Source organism: Theobroma cacao, chromosome 3 (assembly GCF_053813885.1).
Source record: "Theobroma cacao isolate CCN51 chromosome 3, ASM5381388v1, whole genome shotgun sequence".
NCBI classification, from domain to species: Eukaryota; Viridiplantae; Streptophyta; class Magnoliopsida; order Malvales; family Malvaceae; genus Theobroma; species Theobroma cacao.
Window position 1 is genome coordinate 3,137,587 of NC_142641.1, and position 22,126 is coordinate 3,159,712.

Genomic DNA, 22,126 nt, shown 5'->3' on the forward strand with positions numbered 1-22,126 from the left:
AAAGAATTTGGAAGTACTTCTCTTCTTTTGAATAGTTGAATACACGGCTAAGTTACAAAATACAATAAGGTATTTATAGATACAAATATTAAAATTAGGGTTTATCCTAATTACAATAATAACTCTTGAACTTTACAAATATTTATAGGTCTACCCTCCTCCTGCTTCATTCTTCACAAAGAAAAAAAACTGAATAAACAACTCTTTATTTTTGAGAATATTTTATTTTAATCTTTGGACCCAAAAAGTAAAAAATTACAAAATAATTTAAATATGCGATTCATTTTGATATAAGAAAAAGTGTCTTAGTTCAAATTTATGATTTTTATCAAAATTTCATCTCATCTTCGTCACTTGAGTTAAGTCCAACTAACATTGTATTTTATTGATATTGCTTTTCATAATTTACTAGATAAAATTAATAAATTAATCTCTTATGAAAATATAATTTAATTATGTGATATTAATTGAGGAAAAATCGCAAAACGTTGTATAAGAAAAGTTATTTGTTTTATTAGCAATAAGGAATTAGCTTAAAATAACAGCGTAGGAACTTGTATCCACTCCAAAAGCAACAGCAAATTAATAAAAAAATTAATGAAGAGGAAGCAGCTTCATCAGACATCAATAACGAGTAGATTTTCCCTTCGCTGGCAAGGTTTTATGGCCATAGTTTCCCAACTGTTGCAAGTTTTGAGATTGATCTATATGTAAGGAGCTAATTAGCTTTGTGAAGGCACAGGCAGAGTCTATTTCAGTGAAAGCCCACCGACCAAACCTTTATTATCCCACTAATTATCACACTCTTATGGCCCAGGTGTCTCGACTTAACCACGTTTTGTGAAACAACAGATAACGCCATTATTATTAAATTACGAGACTCTATGGTTGTTGACACCATTGGCATTAGGGTGGATAAAAAACCTACAATTAATTATTATTAAATTTTAATTTTTTATATCACATGAAATTTATATTTAAAAAGCCACGTGAACTTTGCATTTACAAATAAATAATAAATATTAAAAATTTATATTTGATGCGTTTTGCTAGTGAATATATTTTATATAATATTAGTAAATAAAATGATGTCTTCTTATTAATAAATAAATTTAAAAATTGAAGATTCTCAAAAATAAATATTTTTGTTGAAAATCTTGTGAAATTTTATTTTGATATCATGCTTTAAAAAGTTTTTAAATTATTGCAAAGAATTCAAATGAGTCTTATTCTTCTATTAAGTTCAATCTAAACCTGTATATTTTTTATTTTTGAGTTAAATATACTTTTTAAAATTAACTGTTAACTAAATGTTACTAGTCAAAACATCATTTATCACTTTTATACTCATATGATGCTAGCGTGGCATTAACGTGTAAGGTAAAAATATCATATAGTTATGTCATTATCCTACGTCAATGTGCCGTGTCACCATTCAATATAGCATATTAGCATGTCATGTCATCATCCATTATAGTATATAAATATGTCACGTTAGCATCATATGATATAAAATTAGAAGTAATGTTTTGACTAATGATAATAAATTAAAAAGAGTTTTGATAAAACACAATTAAAAAATAAGAACTTATTTGAATTTTTTAAAATAATTCTTGAGCTTTTTTGGCTATTATGCATTTTATTTTTGTACATTTATGAGGTGGTATTATGTAATTTGATATATACATATGTAAGTAGCTTTAGAGTGCATCAAATATAATCTCATTTTATAATTATTTATAATTAGTATTTTTTTGAGAATATATATAAATAACTTTAAGTTAGTTGATTATGACACTTCCAAGAAATGATTGACCCTTCGATCATTTGTCCACAAGACTACAACACAAATACCAAATTCACATTATCCTTGGTAAGGAGAAATAAATGAGAGCATAAAAACATCTTAATTCATAACGAAAATACCACCCAGTGCTGCAACCAAGATGTCGACATTTTAGACTCTATTATGGCAGAGGATGTCGAAATCTTAGTCAAAAGCACGCAGCACGCCTATATTTATTGCAATGGCGGAAGCTGACAAAAAGTACATCTCAAGATCTTAAAACCTTGATGTTGCTAATGGAAAATTAATCCAGATTCAAGAATTCGATCTAAATTAACTAATCAAACCAAAATCCCACAAAAGGTTGAACGAAAAACCATAAACAATTGAATCAAGTACTCTACAGCTAGCCTTCAAAAACTTGAACAAGCTTCTTCTCTTTAAGTACAATGCGATCCTGCGCAATGAGTACAACTGCATCCCTAGCTAGTGCCGTTGAAGGCGGCAGCCAAATACCCGACTTTCAACCCAGATTTGCTAGCAAAATTATCTCTGCAATGGAAAGATATAGCCGGGATGGAATCAAACCCGACCGGTCTCTTTGCTGGAGCAGAATCATTAAACTCTGGTGCATCTCGAGCCGGAAGTTCATTGACGGTACGCCTGTAACTAGCAAACCACTTGGATTGCATGTACCCGCTTAGCCTCCAGGGCGGCATGTGCATGTCCCGCCTCTTCATGGATTCTCTCATTGCTGTGCACGTTAGCTTAACAATCTGCTTGAGGTCCTTGGATTTACCGACGTAAATTGGTGGGAGAACCTCCAGTAATGAAGCGTAACTGGTTGTTGGTCGAGCTATTTCAAATTCTCTCGCTAGATTTACTTCAACAATGTAGCAAGTTCCATTGACATTCACATCGACATATTCATAATTCCCAGCTGGATAATACCGTAATTTCTTCCACTGGGATTTACACAGACCTGTTCGTGGAAACCGTAATTAAGTTAGAGCTTATCACTTTGTAATTGACACTGCATATCATTGTCAAAATCAATATTTACTGCCTCATAAATCCCTTAGGTTAATACAAGAAATTATGAACAGAAGTGCTAAACCAAAAAACTGACCAGCATCAAAGCCCTTGTCGCGCAAACGAGACATCAACTGACGCTTAAAATCCTTGGACAACCTATCCCCTATGATCCCACATGCAAGTTCTGTCTCTCTGCAAATCTTTTGCTTCATTTCGTCTTCTTGGTTGCCATCATGGGCGTTGCTTAGCAAACTCTGTAACGTATGTTTCGCCTCAGATTCTGACCAATAACCATCGGTTTCATCTAGCTCTTTCTCTCCCTCTTGATGAACTTTTCCTTCATCATTTTCAACCTCGAAATCTCTCTCGAAGAAAGAATTCACAAGATCTGAAAGATCAGTTGAACCCTCTGGAGAGTGCTCGCTGCCGCTGCTCTCGCAGAGCCGCCGGGGGGCCTTGGCTGCTTCGTTGAAAGCCACTGCTATCCTATTCAACCTCGCTGGGATCCTCGACATCATAGACAGATGAAAATGTTAAAGAAACTCTCTATCCTGCCCGTTTCCTGTCTCACTTCTTTTGGGAGAGAATGATCGAAGGGGACGAAAATTTGGATCTACTAATTTACTTATATCGAAAGAAAGAATTTTAGTTCTAGGCAATTCTATCCTCCTACTGTCATCATCCTAGTGTCATAGACAAAAGCCAAAGCACATTCAATTAGAATAGTCCCCAAAAATCAGGCTAGATTACTAAGAGATGGTGAAACAATAATGAAAATTATAACAGCATTATATTTATGGAGAGTGGAGATAAATACAGAATATTCTATGGGTGTACCCAAGCTTAATTCTTCTATGAACATACCCCCTTTACAAGGCCAAATGCAATTTGCTATTGGCACGTAGGTCTTTTTTAGTTAATTATCTCAATAACTGCATTAATTATATGATTTAAATATTTGTTAATTTACTATTGGCACAACCAAATTCTCAAATTTTGAGTTGACTTGTTGACAGCACTCGGCGGCTGTGGCAGGTCAAGCGTTTGATTTAAGCGTCCATGCAAATTCCATGCGGTCTGCACGTGCTGAATTACACCAGCGGCTTGCAGAATTATGGTGGCTCGCGTCATACATGAGATTTTACTCTCCCTCCCGCCTTTTACGTGGAAAATAGACGCAGAGTATTTTTGTTAACTGGTTCTAAAACGGCCTAGTTCAATGAACATAAAGAATATGTCTAGGTACATTGAATCTGACTTTTCTCAAACCATAAGGTTTTTCAAGATAAAGAGGGCGACGCTTGATAAGTATTCCTCTTAGCAAGGTTTAAAAGCAGTTTGAGGCAAGTACATTTTGGCATTGGTAATTACTAGATAATTTTATATTTATGTTAATCTATAGTCCGAGCTTGGATGAATACTAGTAGGCTAAATCAAATTTTACACGAAAAGCGCCAAGAGTGGCATCATTTGCATGTCTCAGCTTCTTGCAATTGGGTTTGGTGGGTGATTTATAGACCTAATTCGAAGCTAACGGACCAACAATCTTCTAGCTGAACGATGAGCTTGGATTTTTTTTTTTTTTGAAAGATAATGATGAGCTTGGATATAATGATGGCTATACAAAAGTATTGAGGACCAACTCACCTATTTTTCCTTTTATTTTTTTGGTTTCATTTTTTAAGGTGGCCCGATGGGATATGGGAGAACAGCAAAACGAGAGGAACAGAGGCTTATTGCTACCGAATCGTATAATAAAGGCCTACATGTTGTTTTAAGCGTTAGTTTTGTTTTTTCTCAATTATAGAAAATTTTATTAAGCATCCAAGTCGGGATACAAACATCGGCTTCGGCAAGGACGGTAAAGGCAGGTCTAAGTGGACCTACTAAGCAACAATCAAAGGAAAGAAATTTGCCACAATAGCACCTAATTACAAAGGTAAATTTACAAACCAGAACATAAAGCAAAACAAAAAAAGTGAGCCAGTCACACACTGCCTAGGGAGGCTCCATATCCCTTAGAGGGTTCTTATCATTCACAATCCATGAAGAAAGCAACACCAATAGAAAATGATAGCACGAACTAGATATCTATGATATCAACAATGAGTGAAAAATCACTAAACTAGAAGCATAATGCCAACAACCATATCGAAATAACATCAGCAGATGAGTGTCAGAATCACATCAAAACAAGAGGCATAGTACCATCAACCATGTCGAGGAAATACCCGCAAATGGGTGTCAAATTCACAACGAGAAAACTCACCACTTCCAACAGTCATGGGGAGGAGTAAAGGAACATGTACCGCCATGCAGAGAACATTGATTCGCTGTTCCTGCCTTGCTTTGCTGAAGCATCAGCAAAGGAGTTTGATAACTCTGTTATATAGAGTTATTTTTAACATATTTTGGAGATTTTAGTAGTTAGACCTTTAAGATTTTAGGTTCAGATTTTAGCATTTTAGGTGTTTTTTTAATGTAAATTAGATTTCATGTTGAATAATTAAATTAAATTGTTTTAGTTTAATTTTAATTTATTTTATTTTAATTTACTTTAGGGAGTTAATGTCTATTTCTCTCATGGTTTTGTGCCGAATATGTGATGAGTAAGGTGAAATTGAGTCATAATAGCATAAGTATGGTGAAGGTCTCACTCGTACATGCTACAGTACTTTAAAGATAGCTTGAGCTGCAGGAGTCCAATTGATATGATTTTTAATCCATTGGAAAGCTAAGAGAATGGGCTACAATTTTTATGTTTATTACTTTGCCCAGTTAGGACCAGATTGAGGTCAACATTATAACTGAAGATGGTAGATAGATGCAGTTCTGCACAAGGCTGTATGGCGATTAAGGTCGCGCCTCGGAGTTACTCATGGCAGCGGCACTGAAGTAGACACAGCTGCAGCGTTGGGAGGATTGTGGTCGTGACATTGAGCTAGAGGGAAGCACCATACAAATGGCCAAGAGTAGATTGCCGCAATGACAAAAAAGGAGTGTCATGATGCCATCAAGGCTTGTCAGGGTGCCGCGGTGTCACCCCGATTTCCAAAAATAAACTATTGATGGAAAATTGGAAAGTTGGGCACTTTGCACATATCTAAGAGGCTTTTTGAGAGCATTCGGGGGAGAACGACAATAGTTTTTCTGGAGAATTAGAGCTAAGAATCAAGTAAGATTTCAAAAGCAATTGAGAGAGATTCGAGATTTACCAGGATTTAACATTAGTTTATCTCTTTTGTATTATTCTTATTTTCTTGTTTTGAATTCATGACTAAATTTGTTTGGATAATATTTATTTAGAAATTATGAACTAATTTGCCTTTCTAGAATTGTGGTGGATTTTAACATGTAGTCTAAATACATGTTTTTCTATTATTTATCATAAATGGATATCGTTTTACTTATTTAAATCTATTTTTGATGCCCTTAATTGCCTGATCAATAATTAATTGATCTGTGAATCTAATTAAAACTCGATAAAGAGACTTTAGGTTGAACTAAGATTTGAATAGTTTATGTTCCCGTTAGTTGAGTGATCTGATTTGCAATTCGAGTAGATATACACAAATTGCCATACATAGCCAAATTAAGACACTTGCTTAATGAACTTAATTTAATTGATTCCTATAGAAATATAGTGAATTAATTATGTTAGGTATTTGTACAAGTATCTCGATGGAGACTTGTCTATACCTTTGAATTCTAGGTTAGTAAAACCACTTAGAAAAAATAAATAATAAGAAAAACCGGTATCATATGAAGTGTTGAATGAATCCATAATCCTAGGTTGGTAATCTACTGCTTTTCTCAATATATTTAATTTCTATTGGTTAATTTAGTGTTTCTTTTAAATTTTATTTTTGATTAGCTTTTCAACTTTCGGATTGCTTTAATAAGATTAATTTGTTATACAATTTTAGTACTTAGTGAAACTTTAGAAACAAATCCTTGTGGGAACAATAATTTAGACTTACTGTCTATATTAATTGTTCAATACGTATACCTGCATGTGCAAAATCGACAATAAGTTTTTGATGCCATTGCCAAGGATTTTGTTTTCTTTATTATTTGCTAATATTAAAATTTTATAGATTAGTCTTAATTTAAGTTTTTTTTTTTGACAAGTGTGTTCAATTGTTGTATAAGAAGAGCAAACAGCTTGGAGACTATCTCGTGTGATATAGAAATTGAGAGAATATTTCGTAGACTTTAACGTGAAAATCAATAAGGTGTTGCTCCAATAAATACAATGGCTGATTAATAAGGTGAACAGGGAATCCAAGAGCACGTAGTAGCTAAAAATCATTGCTTAAAGGATAATGTTGTTCCTTTGGCACGAGGAATTCCATCGAGAATTCGAAGACTAGCTATTCAAGCAAACAATTTCGAAATCAAGTCGGTTATCATCACCATGATTCAAACCTCAGTCCAGTTTGGAAGACTTCCAAATGATGATCCAAATGACCATATATCAAACTTCTTGGAGATTTGTGATACTTTTAAACACAATGGTGTCATAGATGATACAATTCGTTTGAGGCTTTTCCTTTTTCATTAAGGGATAAAGCTAAAGCATAGCTGAATGTGCTCCTTACTTGCTTAATAACAATATGGGATGATCTAGCTCAGAAGTTCCTTGCCAAGTTCTTTCCTCCGGCTAAGACATCGAAAATGAGTAATGATATTAGATCATTCATGCAACAAGATTCTGAATCATTGTACGAAGCTTGGGACAAATACAAAGAATTACTTAAACGTTGTCCTCATCATGGTTTTCCAAAGTGGCTTCAAGTGCAAACTTTCTACAATGGTTTGAGTGGGTAAGTTCGAACCACCATTGATGCCATTGCTAAAAGAGCTGCAATGGCTAAATCGATTGATGAGGCATACGATTTGTTGGAAAACATGGCTGCAAACAACTACTAGTGGCCAATGGAGCGATTAATGCATAAGAGAGTAACTAGAATTCATGATGTAAATGCCATGTCAACATTATCCACTTAGGTAGCTGTTCTAACTAAAACACTTGAATCTTTTGATACTAACTCCATTCAAAGTTCTTTTGTAGTGTGTGAGTACTATGGAGATAATCATGCAAGCCATTAGTGTCCTAGCTCTATGGAAACAGTGTAATTTGTGGGGAATAAGCAGCAAAATAACCTTACTCAAACACATACAACCCAGGGTCAAGGAATCATCCCAATTTCTCTTGGGCTAATAATTAATGGGTGTCAACAACTTTAAGACCAAATGCACCTCCAAAATTCCAACAGCAAGCCTTAGCACCTCTCTCAGAGAAGAAGCCAACTGTAGAAGATTTGCTAAGGTAGTACATGACACAGAATGATAGCATCATACAAAGTCAAATAGTTCTCATTCAGAGTCAAGTAGCCTCACTTTGAAACCTTGAAACTCAGGTTGGTAAACTTGCTAATTTATTAAAAAACTGACCTCAAGGAACATTACTCAGTGATGTAGAGGCAAATCTGAAGAGAGAGGGTAAATAGCATGTCAAGGCCATCACTTTGAGAAGTGGAAAGGAGGTTGAAGCAAATCACAAGAAGTTGCACAGCAAGACAAAATTGTGAAGAGTAGGACTCAAATTTCAAAGTCTCGTGAACAATGTTAAGCTGAAATGACTATGACAACTACACCACCACCACCACCACTTTTTCCTTAATCTTTTAAAAAGTAATAAGAAAAGAGTTAGTTTCATAAATTTATGGAGGTATTTAAAAAGCTTCACATCAACATTTCATTTGCAGAGGTACTTAAGCAAATGCCATCCTATGTAAAATTTCTGAAAGACATTTTATTCAAAAAAAGGAGATTGGGTAAGTTTTAGATAGTAGCACTAATTAAGGAGTGTAGTGCAATAATTCAGAATAAGCTCCTTCTAAATCTTAAAGACTCGAGCAATTTTACTATGCCATGCACAATTGGTGTATTATTCTTTACTAAGGCTTTGAATGATCTAGGGGTGAGTATTAATTTGATGCCACTATCAATCTATAACAAGTAGGGTTTAAAGGAAATCAAGCCTACCATTGTAACCTTCTAATTGGTAGATAGAACTTTTACATATCCAAGAGGCATAATGGAAGATGTGCTTGTAAAAGTGGATAAATTCTTATTCCCAGCTAATTTTATAGTTCTTGATGTTATCCTTGGGAGACATTTCTTTCACACAACCAGAGCACTCATTGATGTTAAGAAGGAAAAACTTACCTTGCGAGTACAAGATCAAGAGATAACATTTAATATCTTTCGTGCCTTAAAGTTCACTAATGATCATGATGAGTGTTTTTGTAGTTAGTGTGGTAGATGGGGCCATAAGTGAAGTGTTCATGGAAAATCATCCTAATGACCCACTGGTAGTATCATTGATTTTTGAATCTGAGCCCAGTAATGAAGAACTTATAGAATGTGTTAATGCATTGAATGCCCAATCTTAAGTATTGGGAACTCAATTTGAATTGTTAGATTTGTCTTCCTCTTCATCCTCACCAGTGAAACCTACAACTGAAGACTCCCCAAAGTTAGAACTCAAACTATTGCCAAAACATTTGAGGTATGCATATCTTGGAAACTCGTATATTCTTCTAGTTATTGTTGCATCTGATCTTAATAAGAAGCAAGAAAAAAAGTTACTTAGAGTTTTGAGAAAGCATAAAAAGGCACTAATGTCAAGCCTAGCCCTAAATTATCTACCATGTTACACATGAGATTGATAGAGTGATTGTATATTTGAACAGCCCCGGAAGAATATTTAAAAGTCGATATTGTGCTTAGAAGTACAAGTAAGTCGATTTATATCTCGAACTAATTAAAATAGAGATTTTAAGGTAAATTTGGGAATTTCACAGTCCAGGATAACCTAAAATGGTGATTCAAAGTTCGAAGGCCGATTTGGAGTCAATCGGGAAAATTAACCTATTAGGGGCAAAATGGTCATTTTGCCACCTAAAAATTTAATTTGGGTATTTGATGAAATTTTTGAATAAGATTGATCATATGAAGTATAATATGAGGTTTAGCAGTGAAAAAAATTTTAATTATCAGTGTTTTTGGAGTATAGGGGCAAAAATTATAATTTTACCGCCCCGGGGGCAAATCGATAAATTTTCACCCCCGACACTTGTCAAGACTAAGGGATCTTATTCATCATGGAAATGGATAAACATGAGAAATGTGTGGTGGAGAATTAAAGAATTAAAAGTCAAATATTTAAAATTTGAACCAATAAGGAAATGCCATGTGTAATGATTTTATTATTTTATTGTTTCTTTATAAAAAGGCATAAAAACCAGCCCATTTCTCCCATAGTGGTTGGCCAAACCAGAAGAGAAGAGAAACCAAGGAAGAACAAATCCTATGTGGGGAAAATCAAAGAGAAAGTATTGGAATTCAAGGATTTGATCAAGTAAAGGTAAAATTTCTTTGATTTTACTAGTGATTTACCTTACCATGCATTTCTCCTTAATTTCTATGGTTGGATTGTATGTTTTCATGGAGAAATCATGGCTGGGCGAATGGATTTGGTGAGAGAAATGATGTTGGAATTGTTTGATTTTGAGTTATGTTAGTGTTTAGAGTTAGTTAAGCATGTTTAGAAACAAAACAACAAGAAAAGAATTCATTTTCCCCATGAACCTTCAATGGTTGAACCCTATGTGAAGTGTAGAAGTAATGAATTGATTTTGTGATCAAGTGAATTGGTTGAAAATTTGATGAAATGATGATTTATGGTGAGAAAATGGAATGGGAAAATTTTTAGTGATAGTGCACCACAATGGTCGAAATTTTCAAGAAGAATTGTGAGGGTTGTTAGGCTGAATTTTAGATTATTGGAATTGTATTTAGTGAATTGAAATATTAGAAATGAAATGGAGCAATTTGGAGCCAAATCGGACACAATTGTCATTTAATCGGGTAATAGGTCGAATTAGGTCAACATTGCATTTAAGCGATAGTCGGATAAGTTGCATATCATATCATGCATATACACCGAGCCTGAATTGATTTTATAATGGTCAAGCATTAATGTGGTGAATTATGTATTATACATTATGGATAGGTGGTGAGCAAATTACACTGGTAAAAGTACAGAGATTGTGCTTAAAGACTGGGATTAGGAGCACATGGACTCCTAGAACTGTGAGTAAGCTTACTATCTTCTTAATTATCTAGAGTGGTTTTATCCGATTCTGTGGATTTTATGGAAAATGAGTTTAAATGGTAAATCTTTTTGTTTTACAAATAAAACCTGTTTAAATAAAATGATTTTATAAATTGTCTTGAAATTGAATGATGACTTTGAAAATAGAGTAATTGGAGACCACTTGATGTGTTGTAAATTTATGGTTTTAAATTGAATGGCTTATGACAATATATGAGCATGAATGGCTAAACTGATTTTTGGTGTTAGAATTATTTGTACTGTATATTCAGCCTTGAGAGGCTAGGTTGCGATAAATTGCCATGTTATGCAGAAAAAGATTTTATAAATCAGGTGGTAGATAAAATAATCCATAATCCCTGCAATGGAGGTTTTGTGGACCAGCCTAAGAAAGGGGGCACAAAATCATATATACCTTACCTCGATCGGAGAGCCGTGTAGAGGGTATCTCTGGAGGTAAAGATTTGAGTGCACTTCACGTGGACCACCGCATGAAAGTGAGACTCAGCCAACGCCAAGACATGGCTAGATTTTCAAATGTAAAAATATGTTCACATGTGTACTACACTGAACAGCCTTGACAGTCTCGATTAGATGCCTAGGCTAAGGCATCCTCGGGAATGATTTTGGCAAGAGCCAAGTTCTGTGAAATACATAAGACAAGTTGATTATTCGAGTAAATTGATTATTGATGTTATGAAAAACATACTGGAATGGAATATCTTACTTGTCTCCATTTACTCGACTTTAGATGGTTTATGTCACGACCCGGAACTCCCATCGAGCCCGTGATAACTGTCGCGAAACCTCGACAGATATTCTTCCCCCGAATGCCTTTCGAGACCTTGCAAGGCTTTTGTACTAGTTTTTCCATTACTCTCTCTTTTTTCTTTTTTTTTGAATAATAAAATAAAAATATTAATTAAATTAATCTATTTTAATGTAAAGCAATATATATATATATATATATATATATTTGAAACATCCAAAAATTAATTTTCTGCACATAAAAACAAAATAAATTTATACATACTGTAATATAGAAAACTGGAGTATGCAATTTAAATTACAATGACACGTGGGCTCCCAAATAACTGAGAAGGTTTAAGTCTATAACCTTGCTTTCTAAGATGCAACTCTGAAATTTACTTCTCGATGTAATTGACAGTCTACTGCCTATTCTGAGCCTGAAAAATGTATAAGAAGAAGGGGTAAGATTATAAAATCCCAGTGAGTAGACAGATATCATCAAAATAATCTAAAGCCGAGTAATAGGAGACAATTAAAATAATTCATCCCAACCCATATAAATAATTGGATTTCATCCAATTACTCAACGTGGCTTATGTACTTTTCAAAAACTTGGCCCTTGCCAAAAATTCATTCTCGGGGATATCCCGCGAAGGCATCTTACCAAGACCGCCAAGGCTATTTATTGTCACACACACAAACACATTTCACCTCTAACAACACAGCCGTTCCTCGACATTGGCTAAGTCCTAGTTTCACGGGATGGCCAACGTGAAGTGTACTCAAATCCTACCTCGGGAGTTATCCTGCACGCCTCTCCAATCGAGGTAAGCTCAATAATTGGGAACCGTGCCCCTCTAATTAGGCTGGCCCACGGAACCCCCGTCACTGCAGTGCCCACTTTATAATCCACCAACTAATAAAATCACAATAGTATGACATGGCTCACTTAACACATTCAAGGCAAATCAAAGCAATTCACTTATTCTTTAAATCATAAAAATAACCAATCATACCCACATTTATCATAAGCCATTTAATGTAAAATCATGGATAAACAACACAATCATAGTATAGGTTTCCAATTACTCTATTTTTGAAATCATTATTAAATTTTCAAAAATTTTATAAAATTATTTTATAAAATCCCATTTTCCCATAAAACACAATAATTTTCCAATTAAACCATTTTTTCATAAAATCACACAATTAAATAAATCTACTCTAGATAATTAAGACGATAGTAAGTTTACTCACTATACTAGGAGTAGATATACTCTCATTCTCGGTCCTCGGGTGTAGTCTTTTACCCGTATCAGATAACTCACCACCTATCCACAATATATGACACAAAAAATTCAATAATTTGTGTCAAATCAATATATAATATTTCAGGCTCTTATCCATGCGTATGCACTAGATAGGGTGTGAAATGTTTGGACAATCGCTTAATCACAGTGTCCGACCTAACTCGCCTATACACGGTGTAAATTTCTAAAATCTCCAATTCAACTCCAATTCCATCCATTTCAATTTCAATTATCCAATTATATCCACAATACCTCAATGACTATGAATGTGGTCCAATTTATCAGTTCGGACCACAAATTATGTTTTCACCCCTAGTGGGTAAAAATTTCAATTTTTTGCACCAAAAATTCTCATTTAATTTCCAACCTCGTAATTCATCATTTTTCCATCTAATTCTCTTAAAATAAAGTCAACCTCATCCTCACACACCATTGCCTAGATTCGGCCTAGAGAAATTCATGGAGAAAATGAATATTTTTCTTGTTGTTTTACTCATAAACATGCTAAACTAACACTAAACACTAACATAGTTCAAAATCAAATTAATCTAACAACTTTCTCTCTCTAAACCCATATGATCAGATTTGAATTCATCATCAAAACACATAATTTAACCATAAAAAATAAGGAGAAATGCATGGAAATGATAAATCTTAAGTTAAGCTTGAAAAATCATACCTTTAAACACTTGATTCCTTGAAAAATCATACTTTTTCTTTGAATTTTCTCACTCTAGGGTTTGTTCTTATTTCTCTCTCTCTCTTGCTGGTTTTGGCTGACCCTCCCAATGAAGAATTCTGAAATTTTCAAGCCTTTTAATAGGCTTACTAAAATATTATTATTTTATTTACCTTTTGAATATTTTATTATTTTATTTTTTCTAGCTATCTTTTTTACTTTCTTTTTCTACCACTCAATCCTCTTCACTTATCCATATCTTCCATGAAATTTCTAGACTTTTTCAAAGTTTTGGTGGAGTAAATTTTTAAAAATTACACTTTTGCCCCTGTAAAGTGAAAAATTACATTTTTACCCCAAAAACTGAAAAATTACTCATAGACATATTTTTCATCTCTTATACTCATACCATTCTCCAATTTGTCAAATGTGATCTAAATTCTCTCAAAATCTCAAATTTTATCCGTCAGTGGAAAAATTACGATTTTACCCCTAGATAGTGAAAATTTCGGTTTGACTCCAAATTGATCCTCGAACTCCGAATTACCATTTTGAGTCATCCTTGAACTGTGAAACTTTTAATTTCACTTTAAAATTTCTATTTGAACAAGTTCGAGGCTTAATCGACTCAATGGTACCATTAGGGGTAATATCGTTTTTTAATGATTTCTCGAACTTCCTAAATATACAAACATTCTATCGAGCATGTGAATGACATTATAATTATTTTACAAAGCAGGGTTTGACAGTTTAGATGGTATCTGTTTACTCACTGAAATTTTATAATCTCACCAACCTCAATTCCCCACATTTTAGGCTCGGGATAGCCAGTAGATAGCCGATTGCATCAAGGACTTCAGTTAGCCTTACATCGGCAAAATTGTAGGTTCATAGACTTGCACCTTATTAGTTAGTTGGGGGCCCACGTGTCATTATAAATTTAAATTTTATACTTCAGTTATCTACTTTAAAGTACGTATGAATATATTTAGCTTTTACACTACATAAATTATTTACGGATTTCTCTATCAATATTATTTTTTTTAGCAAATAGAATATTTTATTAAATATTATTATTTTATTCAAACAATTATAATTTCATTTCAAATAATTATTTTAGACATCTAAATTTACTTTTAATTATGAAACATGTGTTTTTCACCCACATACCATGTTTTTGGCGAGTTTCGGTGTTTTTAAAGAAAAATGACGAAAATACCCCTGTGAGACAGAAAATAATATTATATTGTTTTGATTTGAAAAAGACTTATGATTGTTTGAAATGCAAGATTTAATAACTGTCGCTCACCGAGGAGATGCGGAAGCTTATGCTAAGCCTTGCGGGGTTTCGATTGGCATCTCGGGTAATGAGTGCCTATCGGGACGTCGCGACGGTTGTCATGGGCCTGTGGGAGTTCCGGGTCGTAACAACTAAGGTGGTCATCAACTGATATCAAGAGGATAAGTCCTTTAATATGCATGCACAAATTTTGGCTAGAGGATAATCATAGAGTCACCATTGAGCATCGAAGGAGATTGAATCCAATTATGAAAGAAGTAGTCAAGAAGAAAATAACAAAGTGGCTAGATGCGAGCATCATTTATCCTATTTCAGATAGTGAATGGGTAAGCCTAGTGTAATGCATACCAAAGAAAGGTGGGATGACAGTGGTGGCTAACGAAAACATTGAGCTCATTCCCACAAGGACAATCACTGCATGGAGAGTGTGCATGGATTATAGAAAGCTAAACAATACTACAAGGAAATATCATTTTTCTTTACCTTTCATTGACCAAATGTTAAATAGGTTAGCTGGAAGAAAGTATTATTGTTTCTTAGGTGGATACTCAAGCTCTAATCAGATTGCCATAGCACTAGAAGATCAATAGAAAACAACCTTCACATGTCCCTATGGTACTTTCATATTTAGACAAATGCCATTACGATTGTGTAATGCTCTAGCCAGATTTCAACAGTGCATGATGTCTATCTTCTCAGATATGGTGTTGAAAACTATAGAGATATTTATGGATGATTTCTCATTATTTGGCAATAGTTTTGATGAATGTTTGTTCAATCTTGATAGGGTATTGCAAAGATGTGAGGAGACAAACTTGGTTTTAAATTAGAAAAAATGCCATTTTATGGTATAAGAAAGCATTATTCTTGGTTATATGGTGTTGAGCAAAGGATTGGAGGTGGACAAAGCCAAGATTGAGACCATCGAAAAGCTTCCACCACTAACCTCAATAAAAGGTATTTGGAGTTCCTTGGACATGTCAGTTTTTATCTGCGATTCATTAAGGATTTTTTGAAAATTGCTAAACTTTGTGCAATCTTTTAGAAAAAGACATCCTATTTAAATTTGACGATGCATGTTGACTGAAATGTGATCCTATTTTAGAAAAAGACTCTTTTAGAAAAAAAGTTGACAACTACACCCATTATTGTAGTTTTTGATTGGTCACTCCCATTTGAACTTATATGTGATGCTAGTAATCTTGTTGTAGGTGCAGTGTTAGGACAGAGAAAGAATAAAATTTTTCATTCTATATATTATGCAAATAAAACCTTGGCTGAAACCTAAATACACTACACCACCATTAAGAAAGAATTATTAGCATTTGTGTATGCATTTGACAAATTTCACTCATATTTGATTGGCAATAAAGTTATTGTTTATACTGACTACTCTATAATTAAGTATTTGATTGCTAAAAAGGATGCCAAGCTAAAGTTAATAAGATGGGTTTTGTTGCTATAAGAATTTGATTTGGAAATCAGAGATAGAAAAGGTTGAGAAAATCAAGTAGCCGACCATTTGTCAAGATTAGAGCATGACAACCAAGGTAAGGATGTGACTTTGATCAACAAAACTTTCCCTAATGAACAATTGTTGCATGTTGATCATAAGAAATTACAATGATATGTTGACTATGTCAACTTTATTGTGAGTAAGCTTCTACCTCCAAATTTAACTTCTTAACAAAGGAAAAATTTTTTGCATGATGTTAACTATTATTTGTGGGATGAACCATTTTTGTTTAAGTAATGTGTTGACAGAATTATAAGAAAGTGCATTCTAGAGGAAGAAGTTGAAAACGTGTTGAGACATTGTCACTCGTCAAAATATAGGGGTCATTTTTGAGGAGATAGAACAGTGGCCAAGGTTCTTCAATTAGGTTTGTATTGGCCAACATTATTCAAAGACGCTCATAACTTTGTGTTGCATTGTGACAGATGTCAAATAGTGGGAAACATTTCCAGAAGACATAAGATGTTGCTTAACAACATTTCAAAAGTGGAGATTCTTGATGTCTAGGGAATCGATTTCGTAGGACCATTCATATCGTCATTCAATAATCAATACATCTTGGTGGCTATCGACTATGTGTCAAAGTGGGTAAAAGCCTCAACCCTGTCTGCAAACGATGTTAAGGTGGTGATGAAATTTTTAAAGAAGAACATTTTCACTAGATTTGGTGCACCAAGAGCTATTGTGAGTGATGAAAAAGGACATGTTTGTAATAAATATTTTACAGCATTACTCACAAAGTATGGAGTGTCATACAAGGTAGCCACAACTTATCACCCTTAAACAAGTGGACACGTGGAAGTATCAAATTGAGAAATGAAAAGAATTCTAGAGAAAGGGGTATCACCTTCATGAAAAGACTAGGCTTGTAGACTGGACAATGCATTATGGGCATATAAGAAAGCTTACGAAACTCTAATAAGTATGTCCCCATATCGGTTGGTGTTTGGAAAAATATGTCACCTCTTAATTGAATTGGAACATAGTATATTTTCGACCATCAAGAAATTGAATTTTGATTTAGAAGTAGTGGGTGAGAAAAGATTGCTTCAATTAATGAGATGGATGAAATTCACTTGGATGCTTATGAGAATGCCAAATTATATAAGGAAATGACAAAGAGATGGCAAGATCAAATGATTGTCGAGTACCATTTTGAGCCAGGTCAATAAGTTTTGTTGTTTAATTCATGAATGAAGTTATTTCTAGGGAAGTTGAAATCAAGATGGTCAGGACCCTTTACTGTGTCAAAAGTGTTTTCACATATATTAGTGGAAATAGTTGATGGGTTGTCCAATGAGACATTCAAGGTGAATGGACAACAATTGAAACACTACTAGGGAAGACCTATTGATCAACACTGATCATCCATCTATCTCTCTAACCCCTAAATGAACTCCACAATAGTCCAGCTAATGACCTTAAACGAAGAGCTTCTTGGGAGGCAACCCAAGTTCCTTAACATCATTTATTTTAGCAATCTTTTTAATTCGACTTAATTATAAATTTTAATTTCTCATTTTTATTTTTCTTTCCTAGTTTGATTGATTTTTCTTTATTTGATTGTTGTAAGTTTGGGATTCTCATAAGGTAAGTTAAATTCAAAAAAAAAAAATTTACATCATGGCGCCATAGAACTCAGTGTCGCAACGTGGTGCATCAAGGCTCCTCTCATGCAAAAACCCGAGAAAAGGCCGCCACGGTGCCAAGCACTCAGTGCCATGGCCATGCATGCTTAACCCGGCTCATGTTTTTAAAATAAATCTATTAATTGTTGGCCAAGTAATCAAAAGCATTAAGAACAGATTTGAATAAATAAAACTATACCTATTCATAGTAAATAAAAGAAAAACAAACATTCAGATTTCATGTAGAAATCCACCACAATCCTAGAAAGATAATTTAGCTCATAATAACTAATAAAAACAACATCTAAAGAAATTTAGCCATGAATCTAAGTCAAAGAAAGTAAAAGAAACACAAAAAAAAGAAAGAAACTAAGTGTTGAAGCTTTGTAATCTCAATTCTCTCTCAAATTGTCTTGTTTTCTTGCTTTGTTCTTGGCTTCTTTTCTCCAGAGTAGTTGCATGCTACTTTCTCCTTAAACCTCTAAAAAAAGTCCCTTAAATAGGCTCCAAATAACCTAATTTCTAAAATCTTGTCAAATTTTTATTTTTGGAAAATCGCTTGGTGCCACAGCCATAATTTTTGGCACTGTGACACTGAATTTTTGCTACAGTAGTACCACAGCCATGATTTCTTAGCGCCGCGGCTCTCTAGCCTTAGAAAAATGCATGGTGCACCATTCTAGCTCAACGTCGCAGCCGTGGTTCTCCTATTGCTGCAGCAGTCCATCAATTTCAAACATAATTTTCACCCTAATCTAATTTTAACTGGGCAAAGTGATAAATATGAAAGTTGTAGCTCATTATCTTATCTTTCTAATTAATTAAATATCATGTCAATTGGACTTTTGGAATGAAAGATATGATCCAAATACTGCATCATATTCAGGTTATGCATATTACTGCAATGCTCCGAATTAGACAAATATTTGACCATGATCCAGTTAGAACTGGGAAAAGTGGTAAACATAAAAGTTGTAGCCCTTCCTCTCTGAATTTTAGTGGTCTCAGAATCACCTCATTTGGAGTTCTGTATAGAGAGATATGGTCAAAATACCGAAACATATACAAATGAAGCTATCACGATACTTGCATGGATTTTCATCAAATGAGCCTTTTTAATCAAATTTCCTACAAAACCAATAAGAGAAATCAGCAATAACTACTCTTAAAGTAATTTAAAGTAAAAAAACATAAATTTAAATTAACTACTCAACATGTAATCAAACTTAAACTAAAAAAACACCTAAAATGCTAAAATCCAAACCTAAAATCTCAAAGATCTAGCTACTTAAGCCCTCAAAATGTGTCAAAATAATTCTATATAGTAGAGTTATCAAATGGGTTGCTTAAATTTGTGCTAGATTAAACTAGATGTGTTGGATCTTTTTTTATCTTTCATGGATTTGTGATGAATTTTATTCTTTGATGAGGATGAATGATGACCATCAACATTTGAATTGGCATAGAATTTGTGGGTGGTGTAGTTTGTGTTTTCAAATAATAATATATAATTGAATGGGTAATTTAATTGGATTGTGGTTACTTGTTTTAGGAAGAAGTATTTTTTATTTGTGTAAGTGGTATGGCACTTAAGAAAAGAACTCCCAGGCATGGTAGTGGGACTCGATTTGATCGTAACAAATTTGTGTCTGCTGATGCAGTTGAGCGACATACTCAATCACCGGTGCATAAAGTCCCTATTCCGAAACGTGGCATTGATCTCCATCCTGAACTATATAGTTCTATTCATAAGGTTATCACTAAGCGTAAATGGGAGCAATTTTGCGGACAACCTAAGGTTGCTGTTTTACCAGTTGTTCGAGAATTCTACTATAATGTTGCTGAACAAGTCCATGGCCAAGTGTTTGTGTGAGGATGTCAGGATCGTTTTGATGGTGCAACCATCAATCAATTTTATAACTTACCTGATATTGAACATGATGACTATTGCCAATTCTTGACAGGTAACATTGATTTGGATAGGGATCTTAGTGTATTTTGTGACGAGGGAATGGAATGGAAAATGACTAAAGGCATACCTATGTCTTTTAAGGCTAGTACCATGAAGATAGCTCATAAGCTTTGGTGTCACTTTTTGGCTACGAGGCTGCTTCTTGTGAAACATATTAGTGACGTGATAAAGGATAAAGTTATTTTGTTATATGCAATTATTTTTGGCATGTCAAGCAATGTAGGCCAAGTGATATTCAGCAGTATTGTTCAAGCTACCTACTCGCCTCAGGATAAATTATGGTATCTTTCGTTGATCATAGCCTTGTACAAGAAAGTAGGCATCAACTGGGATAACAATGAAGAAATCTTGCAGCCTAAAGCTCCATTGGATGCTAGAATTATGAATCGATTTTATGCTCGAGAGTTGTCAGTTGCCTACAAGAGTTCTTCTTCGGCTCCACGCCATCCACCACCTCAACGACTACCTCAACATCTTTCCATGTCTCAGCAGATGGAAAGGTTAGAACTTCGAATGGATCATCAAGCGACATGGATATAGTCCATGGAGCAAATGATGTGCGTTTATGCTGAACATGTTGGTATGGATATGAGCTCTTTTCCTACTTTCCCAAATGATCCCATAGTAGAGGACTTGCATGATGAAGATGAAGACGAGGATATCTTATGAACCGACAATCAAGGGAGTATTCTTTTACCTTACGTTTCTTAACATTGGGGACAATGTTATTTTTAAGTTTGGGGAGAGTTAGTAACTATTAATTTAAATTGATGCATTTGTATTTGCATTTGAACTTGATTTAATTATGCCAGTTTCGTTTAAAATATCTATCCAATAATGAGAACTTGGTTATCGTGATATCTTGATTCTTTGAAACATGTGAATATTTTTTGAGTGTTATATAAATTCTTATGTTAAACTTTATTGTTAAGTTGAAATTTCTAAATTTTGAGTACTAGATCTTTTGCTTAGATTCATTGTTCGAATTTAGAGAAGGTTTATGTGAGTGTGAAAATTTTGAATTATGTATTACGTTTTAGAATTTGATTGATTCTTTCTTGTGGTGAAATCCTAATCTATATTTAGTTAAGGAGACGATTTAGGCCATTTTTGGACCAATTGAGCCGTTTTCACCTTCCTTTATAGAATTTATCTTTAGTTTCCCCTTTGAGGTTAATGATTCCTTTTCTTTATTTGAACACTTAATTTTTCGCTTAAACCTTTATATAGATATTTCCAACAATTCTTACATCTTTCATTCTTAAATATATAAGTCAATTTAGGAATGTTATGTGCTAAATAGTGCAAGAGGTAGTAAATATGAAAAATGAAGCAAAGTTCAAAATATGATTGTATTCATCTCACTACCCAATAAAAGAAATAAGTTTGAGGGTGTGAAATTGCGAAAAAGAAAAAGGGAAAGAAAGAAGAAGAAAAAGGATGAAGTGATGAACAAAAAAAAAAGTCTTGATGAAAAAGGGTATATTAGGTGAAAGAAAATAAAGCTCTTAATAGCTCTTAGAGTGACTATGTGCTTAGCGTGATTTAAGTCATACATTATCCCATATCTCACCTTGACCCTAGCCATTTATTACAAGCTAATTAAAGTCCTATTGATTCTTAATTTAGTGTTAGTCTACATTAGTGGAGAGAGAGATGAAAAGCAAAATTATGAAATTTAATTACTAATTTGAATTTTGCATAATATAAACTTATCCGGATTGTACCATGTTCTAGGTGAGAAGAGTGCACACACACACACACGAAAATTCACTTAATGATAAGCTTATATTTAAATTGAAACATGAACTTGAATGATATTTGTATGTGGTTTGAAGTTATGAATATGGATTAACTTTTGAGGATATTAAAGGTAATTAATAAAATGGTGCAATTGGACTCTAGTTAAATGTTTTCATGTTTAAGTTATTGCATTTGGTTCTTTGTTTTGCTCGAGGACTAACA

General features: G+C 33.9%; 1 protein-coding gene and 1 non-coding gene across 2 annotated transcripts; both read right to left on the bottom strand.

Moving 5' to 3' along the window:
• Positions 1–1,910: 1,910 nt before the first annotated feature.
• Positions 1,911–3,544, bottom strand: LOC18604175 (uncharacterized). Its single transcript, XM_007036528.3, has 2 exons — positions 2,916–3,544; positions 1,911–2,768 (listed from the first exon to the last, which is right to left on the bottom strand). The coding sequence occupies exons 1-2, from the start codon at positions 3,337–3,339 to the stop codon at positions 2,269–2,271; spliced, it is 924 nt and encodes a 307-aa protein (XP_007036590.3). The 5' UTR covers positions 3,340–3,544; the 3' UTR covers positions 1,911–2,268.
• Positions 3,545–7,495: 3,951 nt separating this feature from the next.
• Positions 7,496–7,602, bottom strand: LOC148763466 (small nucleolar RNA R71). The gene has a single exon (XR_016025662.1). It is a non-coding gene; the product is annotated as a small nucleolar RNA R71 (small nucleolar RNA).
• Between the last annotated feature and the right edge of the window lie 14,524 nt (positions 7,603–22,126).

Bases quoted from the DNA above. Each gene is read 5' to 3' on its own strand.
- LOC18604175 (XM_007036528.3), bottom strand. From the start codon at position 3,339: ATGATGTCGAGGATCCCAGCGAGGTTGAATAGGATAGCAGTGGCTTTC. The intron at 2,769-2,915 runs GTCAGTTTTTTG...TTCCACGAACAG, and splicing joins CGACAAGGGCTTTGATGCTG to GTCTGTGTAAATCCCAGTGG.